This window comes from Dromiciops gliroides, chromosome 5, assembly GCF_019393635.1.
Source record: "Dromiciops gliroides isolate mDroGli1 chromosome 5, mDroGli1.pri, whole genome shotgun sequence".
NCBI classification, from domain to species: Eukaryota; Metazoa; Chordata; class Mammalia; order Microbiotheria; family Microbiotheriidae; genus Dromiciops; species Dromiciops gliroides.
The window spans coordinates 227,012,658-227,025,314 of record NC_057865.1 but is presented as its reverse complement, the minus strand read 5'-3'; the positions used below and the strand labels follow the sequence as shown (position 1 = coordinate 227,025,314).

Genomic DNA, 12,657 nt, shown 5'->3' with positions numbered 1-12,657 from the left:
TAGGACTTGCGAGAATACATGGACAAGAGTCACATGAAGAAAATAAAGCACAGGTGATACCAAGGGGGTTGAGGATGAAGAGAAGGAGTTCACAAGACTGGTCTTGACTGTTGCAGTAAAATAAGACATGAGGTGCTCAGCTGAGAGAGTGGAGATAGAAAGAGGAAGATTTGGAATACCTTCTGTGGGGAGTAAGAAAGGCAATCAATCCAATAATATAATTACTCTTTCACTTATAAGATGGAAATTCTACCACTGGCCACCCACCCACACCACAGAGGAGTGAATGTACCTCACAGAAGGTTTTAAAACACTTTTTTAATGTATTAAAATAATGATCAAAATAATTAAAATGGAAAATGTATTTTCCATGTACTAAAGAACACCACCACCACGATTGTAGAAAATACTCAAATATCATTTATTTGCAATAAGAAGGCAGTATCCCAAATACTAACCTCTGAAAAGGTAAAAAGAAAAAAGTCTCTGCCTTGAGGCTTAAAAACATCCAAAAATCTAAGGCAGTTTCATTTCTGCCTTGCTCTTCATTTCTGACCAACAAATGGAATTTACCTCTTTTGTTGGATCCATATTCACAAGTTAACTTTGGTTTTAACATGTCAGTCTATGAACACTGTAATTACTGAACACGAGATGAGCACCGTGGTCCTCATACATTTGCATAATATCGATCTCGGTTCTGAAAGTCTCGATGGGCGTGCTTTGCGTCACTCTTGCTGTGTGGTATCCTTCCAAAAGGCTCATGGTCATTAAAGCAGGATTCAAAAACTTCATCAACTGCCTTCTGGGCATCTTCTTTGCTAACTTTTCTAACAGCCAGAATGGAGCGAAGGGCTCTGTCTCGGACACAAGTCTAAGGAAAACGAGAAAGCTTACTCAGAAAACAAAGCAGCATTTCATACGAGCAGTTTCAAATAAGCAGTTTAAAAGAAATATTCTCCTGAGAGATGTCAACATAAAGGAGGGGAAGAAAACAAAAAAGACCCCCCCAAAAAAAACCTTCCAGGGCATTTTGGCGCAGCCCCACATTATTCAAGCATAAATAAAAACTCCTTCATTCAGAACTCATTTTCTAAGCACACAAAAAGACAGCATGACAGAGTAGATAGAGAGTTATCTCTCAGAACCAGGAGTCAAGTCCTGCTCTGATGGCTGTGGGGTCCTGGACAACTCTCTTAAGACCATAAACTACAGAGCAGAGAAGGTACTGATGCACAGTGGAGAAGAGAGTTTCCTCACCCTGAAATTCCCAAACCCAAAGACACCATAGGTTCAGTCTCTATAGCAATACATTCTATCACACCAACAGACACACTGCTACAAAGTTTCAGCTAAAATGTTCAATTTGCAAACAATTCATAGAAAATCTAGGGTAAAGTCCTTTTTAGAGTATCACTGTCCTACAAGAAATAAGATGAATACAGAGAAGCCTAGGAAGACCTACACAAACCAATGAAAGAAAAGTAAGCAGAAGCAAGAAAACAATACAAAGAAGACAAGAAGACCAAGTAACCACCACAAAAAAATCAAAACTGAATGTTGCTTAATTGTAAAGAACAAACTTGGTCCCAAAGAAGAGAGACAAGAAGACACCTCCCCAACTCCTTTGAAGACAATGATCCAGAGATATAGAACATTGCACTCAATGTCAGACCATTTCCGGTGTGTTTTGCCAAATAGGTTTTACTGAATTTGTTTTTCTCTTCTTCTTCTTTCTTTTAAAAGAAATTACTTTTTTATAAGTGACGGCTCTCTGGGAAGTGGAAAGGAGAGAGATACAGGAGAAATCTGAGCAATATAAAAACAAAAGACAAATAAAAATCTATTTTTGAAAACGAAAATAGCTGACATAAATAAGTGGAGAGTTTTACAATTCCAAAAAGTTTTACATATGTTCTCATCTGATCCTCACCAAAAAGAATTACACTATAAGGTTGGTATAATTATCTCCCTTTACAAATGAGGGAACTGAGAACCTAAGAGGAAAGGGAACTTTGTCTAGGTCACACAGTGACTGACAGACAAGTCCATCCCAAATCTTGTGACTCCATACCTAATGCTCTATCCACTATATCTGCAACAAAACAAGGGCTTCCATCCCCTACCACACAGACCACTCACTAAATAAAAGGCTCTCCCCAACGGGTTTCCAAACTGGAGTTTTTTTCCCTGCCCCAAGTGGAACATGGAAGTGGGGACTTTTCCCCTCCCTTCGTTATCCCCAGCTTTTCCCCAATCTTCCTTCTTCTCCAAGGGTCCTCTTTTTTATACCATGTCTGCTGCAGGCAAGTGTATTTTCATGTGAAGTGAGCTAGAAGTTAAACAGTGATTTCTAAGCTCTCCTCTTCGTTTGTTCCTCTTCCCCTGTGCTCCATCAGAGGGTCGCAACCATTCTCCAGAACCCACCTTTTCTTTCTGCCTCCCAACCCAAGGACATGATTACTTCTCCTTTACAGTTCTCTTGGTCTCTGGAAGACAAAGATTCTCCTGTGTCTGGGTCTCAGGTTCACTCTCTTTGCTACTGTCCATCATCAAGCTGACAAGAACAGGCAGGATGTTCCCTCTTTGCAGCATGAGTCACTATTTCGTCCCCTTTCCGGGATTCAGAATACACAGTAATATGTTCAAAATAATCATCATATGGCCTTGAAAAGTCCTCAGATGTCTTCCCTGAGCCACATGGTACAGTACTGGATTTATAGGCAGAGAACTTTTACTCCTACCCAAGTAAACTTGGGCTTCTCTGGGTCCAGACATCACATGGCACCTCTCTTGGCCTCAGTTTCCTCATGTGTAAAATGAAAAGGTTAGCTAAGGTGATTCCTAAGGTCTTTCTAGGGCTATAAATCCTATGATCGTGACAAATTTTAAATTTTAAAAGCCTACATCTACAATTTATGACAAATCAAGCAACCCAGGGAAAGTCACTTAACTTCTCTGAGACCATGTCCTCATCTGTAAAATGGGAATAATAATACCATCTACCTCACAAAGCTGCTGTGAGGACCAAATGGGGTGATATACATAAAGCACATTAAAAATCTTAAAGCACTTTGTAAATGTCAGCTGTCATTACTATTTTTTTCATGTAAGTCATAGTATATTTTACAAACCTTAATGCCCTACATAAATGTCAGCTATTATTATTAATCCGTGATTGAAGGAAGATTTGCATGATTGTGGAAGGTCTGTGCCTAGAACCCCCTCAGTCACCCTCCCAAGGAGAATGATAAGGAAGTAAAAGTGAAAATACAAGACCTGTCTTCCCTCAAGACAACCTTCTGTTCCAACTTGCATTCCCAAATTGCTAGTAGCTAGATTTCTGTATGGTGTGCGTGTGTGTGTATTACTGTTTCATTTGAGAATAGCATTTTAACTAATGGAGCTATAAACCAGTCCAACCATTCTGGGAAACAATTTGGAACTATGCCCAAAGGATTATAAAACTGTGTGTACTTTTTGACCCAGCAATACCACTACCAGGTCTGTACCCCAAAGCGATCAAAGAAAGGAAGAAGGGACCTATATGTACAAAAATATTCATAGCAGCTCTTTTTATTTTTTTATTTCCAAAAAATTGGAAATTGAAAGAATGCCCATTAACTGGGGAATGGCTGAACAAGTTGTGTTATATGAATATAAGGAAATACTACTGTGCTATCAGAAATGAAAAGCAGGATAGTTTAAGAAAAAACCTGGGAAGATTTAAATGAACTGATGCAAAACAAAGGGAGTAGAACCATAAGACCATTACACACAGTAACAGAAATGATGATCAACTGTGAAAGACTTATTTTATTCTGATCAAGATAATGATCTAAGATAATTCCAAAGGACCCATGATGAAAAATGTTATCTACCTCCAGAAAGAAGTGATGGAATCTGAATGTAGATTGAAGTATAACTTTTTACTTTCTTTATGTTTCCTAGTTTTTCTTTTTTTTTTTGGTTGGCTTTTGTTTTTGTTTTGCAACATTGCTAATACAGAAATATGTTTTGCATGACTTCACATGTATAACTGATATACTACTTGCCTTTCCAATAGGTGAGGCAAGAGTGAGAGGGACAGAATTTGGAACTTAAAATTTGTTTTCAATGCATGTTAAAAATAAACAAAATTTTAAAATAAATTCTTTAAAAAGATAATGGCATTTTATAGTACTTTAAGGTTTGCAAAGGGCTTTACAAGTATCATCTCATTTGATCCTCACAACAACCCAAGTGTTAGGTACTATTTTTATCAAGCCCACTTTACAGATGAGGAAACTGAGGCACAGAGACATTTAAGTGACTTGCCCAGGGTTGCCCAGCTGGTTAAGAATCTGAGGCAAGATTCAAACTCAGAATTCATGCTCACAGTCTTCACCAGACCTGTGAGAGAATGTAAACATTATTATTCCCATTTTATAGATCAGCATTAGCAATCATCTTTGATCCATACCTATTAGGTGTGTACATAATACTCCCAGTGGATCTTTGATCTCATTGATGCAGGTATTCCCTCTAATAGTGGATATCATCCAATACCCATGTCTGCCCAGTCTGTAAGAGATTCTGATCCAAGTGCCCCCATAAGGTCACCACAAGGAGCTCGATGTCCTGGGAGACTTCCTTGAGTACTCCTGATATCCCAAAGAAAGCTGTGGGGTCACCGATTTACTAGTCTTCCCTTTTGCCATGCTCCTATTATACATTTCTTTAACGAGAAACTTTATACCGCTTCTTCATAAAGTCATAGAAGTAGAACTAGAAGGGATTTCAGAGATCATCTAGGGCAACTCCCTCATTTTACTAACGAGGAAACTAAGGCCCCAGGAAGTGAAATGTGCCTGAGGTCACATGGGCAGTAAGCAAGCATCCACAGTGGGATCTGAACCCAGCTTCAATCTACCAATGCTCCTTCCCTCCCCGCCGCTCCACTTGAAGTTTTCTTGGCAAAGATACTAGAATGGTTTGCTGTTTCCTTCTCCGGCTCCTTTTACAGATGAGGAAACTGAGGCAAACAGGGCACACAGCTAGTAAGTCTCTGAGGCTGGAGCTGAACTCAGTTCTTCTGACTCCAGGGCCAGCACTCTATCCACTGTTCCACCTAGCTGCCTTAATAGATAGTTACTGACTTGCCATGTTGTTGGCTTAACCGATCTTTCCAACTGCTAGTGTCCTCCCTAACCACCTGGTATTCATCCTGTACGCTTACAGACGTACTTGCTGTATCCCCCATCAGAATGTAAAGTCCCTCAGAGTACGGATTATTTCATTCTTTGTATTTGTATCCCTAGTGCCTAGCATAGAGTAGACATTAATAAATACTTGATTTTTTAATTCCTTATTTCCTACATGTGGAAGCTTGCTCACATCCACCATGCATCTGTCCACTGCTCTGAGTAATAATTTTTAACTCACTGTGTGAGAAAATAATGGGGTTTTGAGGAGCCCCCTCACTCGAGGGAGCTTTGCCTGACGTCTTTTAAGGTCAGCCCAGTCAGCAGAATTGCAAAAGCAATGTAGATTGACTTTCCTGACTCCCTAAAGGAAGTTAACTCACCTAGGTGACCCCCCCACCCAAGTCATGTCAATCAATGGACTTGAATGTTACTGGCCAATTAGCTTGGATCAACGTGCAATGACCCACCTCTATCTGAGAGAGGATAAAAATCCTTGGGGCAAGGCAGGGTCGCTCCCCTGCTCTTCTTGCTGCACCTCTCCCCATCCTGGGATTTTATGCTGCGCCTGGGACACTGGAAGAGGCAGCCATGCGACTCCCCTCTCTCTTTTCTACCTAGGTATGTAGGGATTCTAATTCTGAGCAAACTGCTCTCTCTCTCCACTAACATTTAATATGCTTTAATAAATGCTTAATGCCAAAGACTGGTGCTATAGCCTCTAATTTACAAGTAGCAATATATTAGAAACCCCAGCTAAGCTCCCTATAACTTAGGACAGAGATAGGCACCCCCATACATTTTCAAACGACATAACAACCATACACCAGCACCAGTGGTACATTCATGTTTTTGTTTTCTTAATAAATGCATCTTCGTTGCTGGGAGAAATTTAGGGTCATTACAGTTCCCTCTCAGCATTTTCCTGAAGGCAACACAGCCAGGCTTCCTATTTATTTCTGGGAACAATTTCCTGTTTCATTTTCTATCAGAAATACATATACTGATGAACAAGAATAACAGCAGCATTTTTATAATGCTTTAGAGTTTGCAATCCTCACAACAAGCCTGGGAGCCAGGTGCTATTGTTATACCCATTTTGCAGATGAGAGAATTGAGGCGGAGAGGTTAAGTGATTTGCTCTGTGCTACACAGCTCCATTGGATTTGGAATTCAAAGTATCTGAGCCAGGATATGAACTCAGGTCTTCCTGATTTAGAACCCAGCATACTATCCACTGCACCACCTAGCTGCCCCACGGTCACAACACTAGGGTTCAAATCCCAGCTCTGTTCCTTATTAGTCCTGTCACCATGGCCAAATCACAGAGCCTCCATTTCCTCATGTATAAAATGGGAATGATAATATTACCCTATCTACTTGAAAAGGCTGTTGTGGGGAAAGTACTTTGTAAGCTGAAAATCACTATATAAACTATGATCACCTTCATTCCACACAGGCGATATTAGCACTAATCTTCATGGCATACAATCCTACATACCTACTTATCTCTGACACTGACATATGGCTATCTGTCTGGAGCTAAGAGCAGAACCTTAGCTAATGGGTATTCAAGGGCTTAAAGGAAAAATAAGATCTTTGCTTCCTTCACTGAAACATTTACTGCCACTCCAAGGTTGTCGGGTGCTTTCCTTCTCTATTGTAAGTTCTCTTCCTCAAGAACTGAAATGGGGGCAGCTAGGTGGCACAGTGGATAAAGTACCAGCCCTGGATTCAGGAGGACCTGAGTTCAAATCTGGCCTTAGACACTTTACATTTACTAGCTGTGTGACCCTGGGCAAGTCACTTAACCCCACTTGCCTCACCAAAAAAAAAAAAAAAACACCCTGAAATAGAATTCTTCTAATTTCATGTCTATGTGTATAGTCTCTTCAGTGTAGCTGTGATATTACTTGTGTTAGTACCTATAACCTCCATTTGAAAATCAAATTTCTCATGAGATAATATTCTTAGTTTTACAAACTTTTCAACGCTAACTTCATTTCTTAATTTGATCAAATCCGGCCTGATCCTACAGTGATAAAAACAATCCTCTGGAAAGGGCTTCTCTGATAGCTTTCCACAGTCCCAGCTGTGTTCCATTCACTGGTATCTGGGAAGAGTTCCCTGGTCTCTCATTACTAAGTAGCATCTAAGCCATTTTTTCACAAGACTGTCCAAAACATATTTGTTAGTAAAAGCAACACGGTGTGAAAACAATCCTGTAGTATCTAGAATTCTAAATGAAAATTTTGCTAAGCAGGTAGCTGAGCAGCATACATGAGTGTGAGGAAAAAGAAACATTCCATCTCCTGGGAAAGTCTCAATTATTTAGTGCTAATTAGCAAGGTCACTAGTGGATCAGTGGGCTGACCTTAAGCACTGCCCTACACTCACACCCCTTCCATGGTGCCCCTCTCCAGCCAAATCTGACCATGTGAGAGGGGATTCCCTTCCCCTCTCCTTTCCAATTTTTCTATGAAACTTATGGTCTCCCTTACCTTCTAGAATCATAGGGTCCAGAGCAGAAAGGTACCTTGAAGCTGCCACTTATAATAACTGACATTTATATAGTACTTTAAAGTTTGCAAAATACTGTGCATACCTTATTACAACTGAGATTCACAGCAACCCTATGAAGTGAACACTGTAGATATTATTCCAATTTTACAGATGAGGAAAGTGAGGCCCAAAGAGGTTATTTAACTTGCTGTGCTCACATAGCTGAAGTTTCGAAGGCTGAATTTGAACTTGGTCTTCCTGATGCCAAATCCAGCACTGCCTCTCCTAGTCTAACCCCTTCTTTTCACAAGTGAGGACAGTGAGGCCCAGGAAGCTTGTGACTGGCCCAAGATCACACAGGTAATAAGCACTGGAGCCTCGAGGTCTCTGGACTCCCAATCCAGGCCCTCTCCGTTGAGATGAGGCTGCTTCCCGTCTCTGACGAGCTTGCTTCCTGGCAGGCTGACATTTCATGAGTACATACCCTGTGCCAAGTATTGAGCTGGGCAGGGGAAGTACACGTTCTAAAGGATGACATCCCTGTGCTCGAGGAGCTTCATATTCCAGTACTAGGAGACAAAATACAGGGGAGTGGTGACAAGGGAAGGGAGAGGGAAAGGAGAGGTATGTGGAAGCATGTCTGGGACCAGTCGAGCTTCATATACCACACAGGAGCCCAGGCTAGAAACAGGAATCTGGTTTGGGATTAGACTAGGAGCTTCTTCCTGTTTCTCGTCTGAAACAAGATCGATATTTCCCAGATCCTAGTGTCTAAGGTGATTGAATGGCTAACCTGGTGGGCAGGCCTCGGCATTTCAGGTGAAACCTGATAGACATGGGCTACACAATGTTCTAAGGATTCATCTGGTCACTCCAGCACAGGATCCGCTCTATCTGCCACACTGATTACACCACTGATTTCAAGACACTGAAGGCTGCGTGGCCCTCATTTTCTTAGCAAGCTGGCTAGTGGTTCCATCACACTGGGTTCAAGTACATCTTAGAAAGCAGGATATGTAATTGTGACTCCCTAGGTCTCAGCCCTAGAGAACACACATAATATTTCTATTCAATTATACCATCCTTTCATTAACAGCCTTATCTAAGCCTAGACATCTACAAGGGAAATCCAGTCCATAAATTCTTAAACACTTCCCAACAGCCATTAAGCATCATCTAAGGGCAGCTAGGTGGCACAGTGGATAAAGCACCAGCCTTGGATTCAGAAGGACCCAAGTTCAAATCTGGCCTCAGACACTTAACACTTACTAGCTGTGTGACCCTAGGCAAGTCACTTAACCCTCATTGCCCCGCAAGGAAAAAAAAAAAAAGAAAGAAAAGAAAAGAAAGGAGCAGCATCTATTCACTCTTCCTCTACCAATATACATACATGCTTCTTTTACCTTTCTGTCAAGGCTCTCATTCATTAGATGGTTCTTAACCGCTTTTTTAATCCTATTCTTTCTATTGGCAACACCGTAGAAGGAATTTGTTTTGCTTCTTACCTGATGGTGCTGTTTTAATCCAAAATTAAATCGGATCATTTCATTGGTAAGTGAGCAGTCTCCACTGAGGTTAGCCGCTCGAATCTACCAAAGACAGAAGGTGATTGAAGGTGATTAAAAGGGAAGGCAATGCTCATGCTGCCTATATTACATCTTTAATATGCCATTTGGTGTGTTTTCTTCATTAGTTGGGGAACTGTAAAAAATCATTCTATTTTTCCAAGAGAAAATACAGGATGCCTCAAAAGTCTCAGAATAGTTTTAAGATATTAAAGACTGACTCTGCACTAAGACTTTGAGGACACTATATATGTAAGACTTTAAAGAAGAACCAAAGATAAAGCATGTCTGCATAATAAGAAATTTCTTGAGAAAAAAAAATCAGGAGCTACTCAGAGTAGAAAAGTGATGGAGTACCAGAGCAAGGTACTTCATACACAGTCATATGTGGTCTCTGTGACAGTTTAACTTAGCTTTTCTTCTTGGTTACAATGGGAGCCAGGTGGTAGGGTGGGGGTAAAGGTTATAAAACACAAAAATCATCAGTGAGATGGAAAACAAGCTTTCCTGGCTTCTCCAACAGAGACCACTGACACTCCCACTAGAGATTCTCAATGTCCTTTGGGGCAACAAAATCTTGAGGTGACAGTTTAACTGTCAGAAGAGCAGAAAATGGCTAGAGTGACCAAGCACAGATGGAGCAGGGCCCGTTAGGAGGGTGAAGCAAAATGACACTGATTTTGTCATGTGCCAGATGTAAGCTGAGGCTACAAGCAGCAACTGATTTTGGATTACAGTGAGGGGTTCTCCCCTCTTCTATGAAACAGGGTTGCCTGTGAAGAGACTAAGAGTTGTGATTGTTCAGCTATTTTCAGTTGTGTCTGACTCTTTGTGACTCCATACGGTATATTCTTGGCAGAGACACTGGACGACTCTGGGTATATAGGTATATAAAATAGGTATACATAACCTTTTACTGCTGCCAAATTTTTCACGACCCCCACATTCAGTTATACGACCCCGTATGGGATTGGGACCAGAAACTTTCATCTAGAGATTTGAGTGAGACCAATTAGTAGAAGGGCCACTAGGTGGTGCAGTGGATAGAGTGCCAGGCCTGAAGTCAGGGAGACTCATCTTCCTGAGTTCAAATCCTACCTCAGACACTTACTACCTTCTCCAGGTCATTTTACAGATGAGGAAACTGAGGCAAGTGAGGTTAAGTGACTTGCCCAGGGTCACAGAGCTAATAAGTGTCTGAGGCTGGATTTGAACTCAGGAAGATGACTCTTCCTGACTCCAGGCCCAACACTCTATCCTTTGCACAACCAAACTAACATCCTGGAGAGGCTGCTAACTGTAATGGCTGAAGAGAAGATAGAGAGAAAAGTCTAAAAGGACTTATTTCCTAAAGCCTCAGAGGACCTATTTCCTGAGAGAACTAGATTTAGCCCTATCTTGGAAAAACATGCAGAATTCTTAAGAAGAGACATTAACTGACATCCAGAAAGAATTTAATGTGGGACTGTGTTTCCAGAATTGAGGAGAAGTCGGCAAGTGAAGTGATAGTTATAAATGGCTTTGGCTGTGATCTTTCCCACAGCTGATCTACTGTAATTATTTCTGTCTTTGTTTAATTGTTTGATACGCTACTAATAAATAGTACAGCTAGTAACCCTTGATGTGTATTTAAGCCTAAGAGATTAAAGAGTTTGATAGGTAAAGAGAGATAAGCAAGTAGTTATGGGAAAAGTGGTTTCTCCAGTTTATTGGCATGCTTCATTCACTTGTTTGTGTTTATTTTATTTGGTTTATTTATTCGACTATTTAAATTTGTTGGTTTTTTATTTACACACATTATCTGTGTGTGAATAATTAGGCCATCCTCTTCTGAGTGATAATGGTTCTCTTTTGAGACCTTGCCACATCCCAGGGAATGATGCAATTGGAAGTTCCACCCACAAACAAGAACATCAGGAGCATCCCCTCTTTGGTCTGCGTTAGGCATCCTCCCTGATGGCGGCAAACACCTTTAGGAAGGATATTTTTCCCTATTTTGTGTTATATAAAACACTTGATCTCAAAGTTCTCTCCATCCATCAGAAAGTGCTATTTGTAAATTTCACACTGGGGTCTTATGACATAGCCAATTATCTGCTAAAGCCAGAAGTAAGGCCTCAAATTGCTGAAGTGCAAACCCAAACACTCCTAGAAACTACCCAGAAAGCATTCTGGGGATCTGTAAGTGATGAATGTGGTTCACAACATCGGAGTCTAAAATGCTTAGAGGTTATACCTCAATATAAACCACATCTTTAGGTGAAACCTCTCCAGACAACCAACAAAAGCCGGCTTTTGTTACTGTTTTGGTTTAGGGTTTTTTAAGCACCTAGTTCATATGTCTCAAATCTTTTTTGATGAACAGAAATCTATTTTCTCTCCTTCCTCCCAACTCCACTGCAGGGTCGGGGAGGGGGGCGGGGGAGATACTAAATTCTTTATAACAAACATGCACAGTCAAGCAAAACAAATTCCCTCATCGGCAGCATCCAAAAAATATATATTTCTCATTCTGAACCCCAAGTTCCTCACCTCTTGGTCTGGAGGTAGGGAGTATGCTTCATGATTGGTCCTCTGAAGTCATGGGTGGTCAACACACTGATCAGAGTTCTTATAGTTTTCAAGTTTATTTGTTTTTACAGTGTTGCTATTATAGTATAAATATAAATATAAAGTGGTATCTCAAATTCCTAAGGAAGATGTGACTTTTCTCCTCTGTACTTCCATCTCAGAACTACTGCCCCAAGCTAAACTAGATAAAACAAACCAGTTCTTCCGGCATAAGGAAATGAGGACACTCTCCAACTGACTCTACTAAGCATATGCATGGTTGGACAGTGAGGCGCATTTGTCCCATGTTTGTCTTTGCAAGGATACAGAGTAACCAGCAAATAATCCCAACAAATATATGAAAAGGTTTTACATTATTTACACAGATGCAATAGCCAGTAGACCTTATGACATCTGCTCAGCACAAGCAGAATGGCCTGCTCCTCGTTATTTTTACAGCAACACAGCCTCATTACTCAGAGGAGTTCAAGGCATTTAACATATTTTAACTTGCTAAGCAGGCATTAATTCTCACAATACCCAAGGGAGGCAAATATTTAACAAGTTTTCACCAAGGTTTCAGTCTCCTCTCCAAATAACATGGCTTATAATTAAATGTATTTGGGGCTGCATATTAATTTTAACTGAAATACAGAAAGCAAGATCCATGGGTATATGTAAATTGGTGGGATCCTGAAATCATTTTAACATTAATTAAGACTAGCGCTCTCATTTAATTGTACCCTTGAGGTGCATATGTAAAGTATACAAGTGTCCATATGCAGGAATAACCTACATAAGCTCATTTACTGTTTCCACAAAAACACCACGTTGGGTAAAACAGTTATATGAGGTAT

General features: G+C 40.6%; 1 protein-coding gene across 3 annotated transcripts in view; it reads right to left on the bottom strand.

The window, feature by feature from the left end:
- Nucleotides 1-402: 402 nt before the first annotated feature.
- Nucleotides 403-12,657, bottom strand: part of ATP23 (ATP23 metallopeptidase and ATP synthase assembly factor homolog) — a 24,859-nt gene continuing 12,604 nt past the window's right edge. For 2 of the 3 annotated variants that reach the window (XM_043969014.1, XM_043969016.1), the window contains exons 5-6: nt 9,191-9,274; nt 403-874 (exon numbers count right to left, since the gene is read on the bottom strand). In XM_043969014.1, the coding sequence (XP_043824949.1) occupies nt 671-874; nt 9,191-9,274 (288 nt within the window). In that variant the 3' untranslated portion in view covers nt 403-670. The remainder of the gene's footprint in view (nt 875-9,190; nt 9,275-12,657) is intronic. The other variant, XM_043969015.1, reaches the window with a different exon arrangement.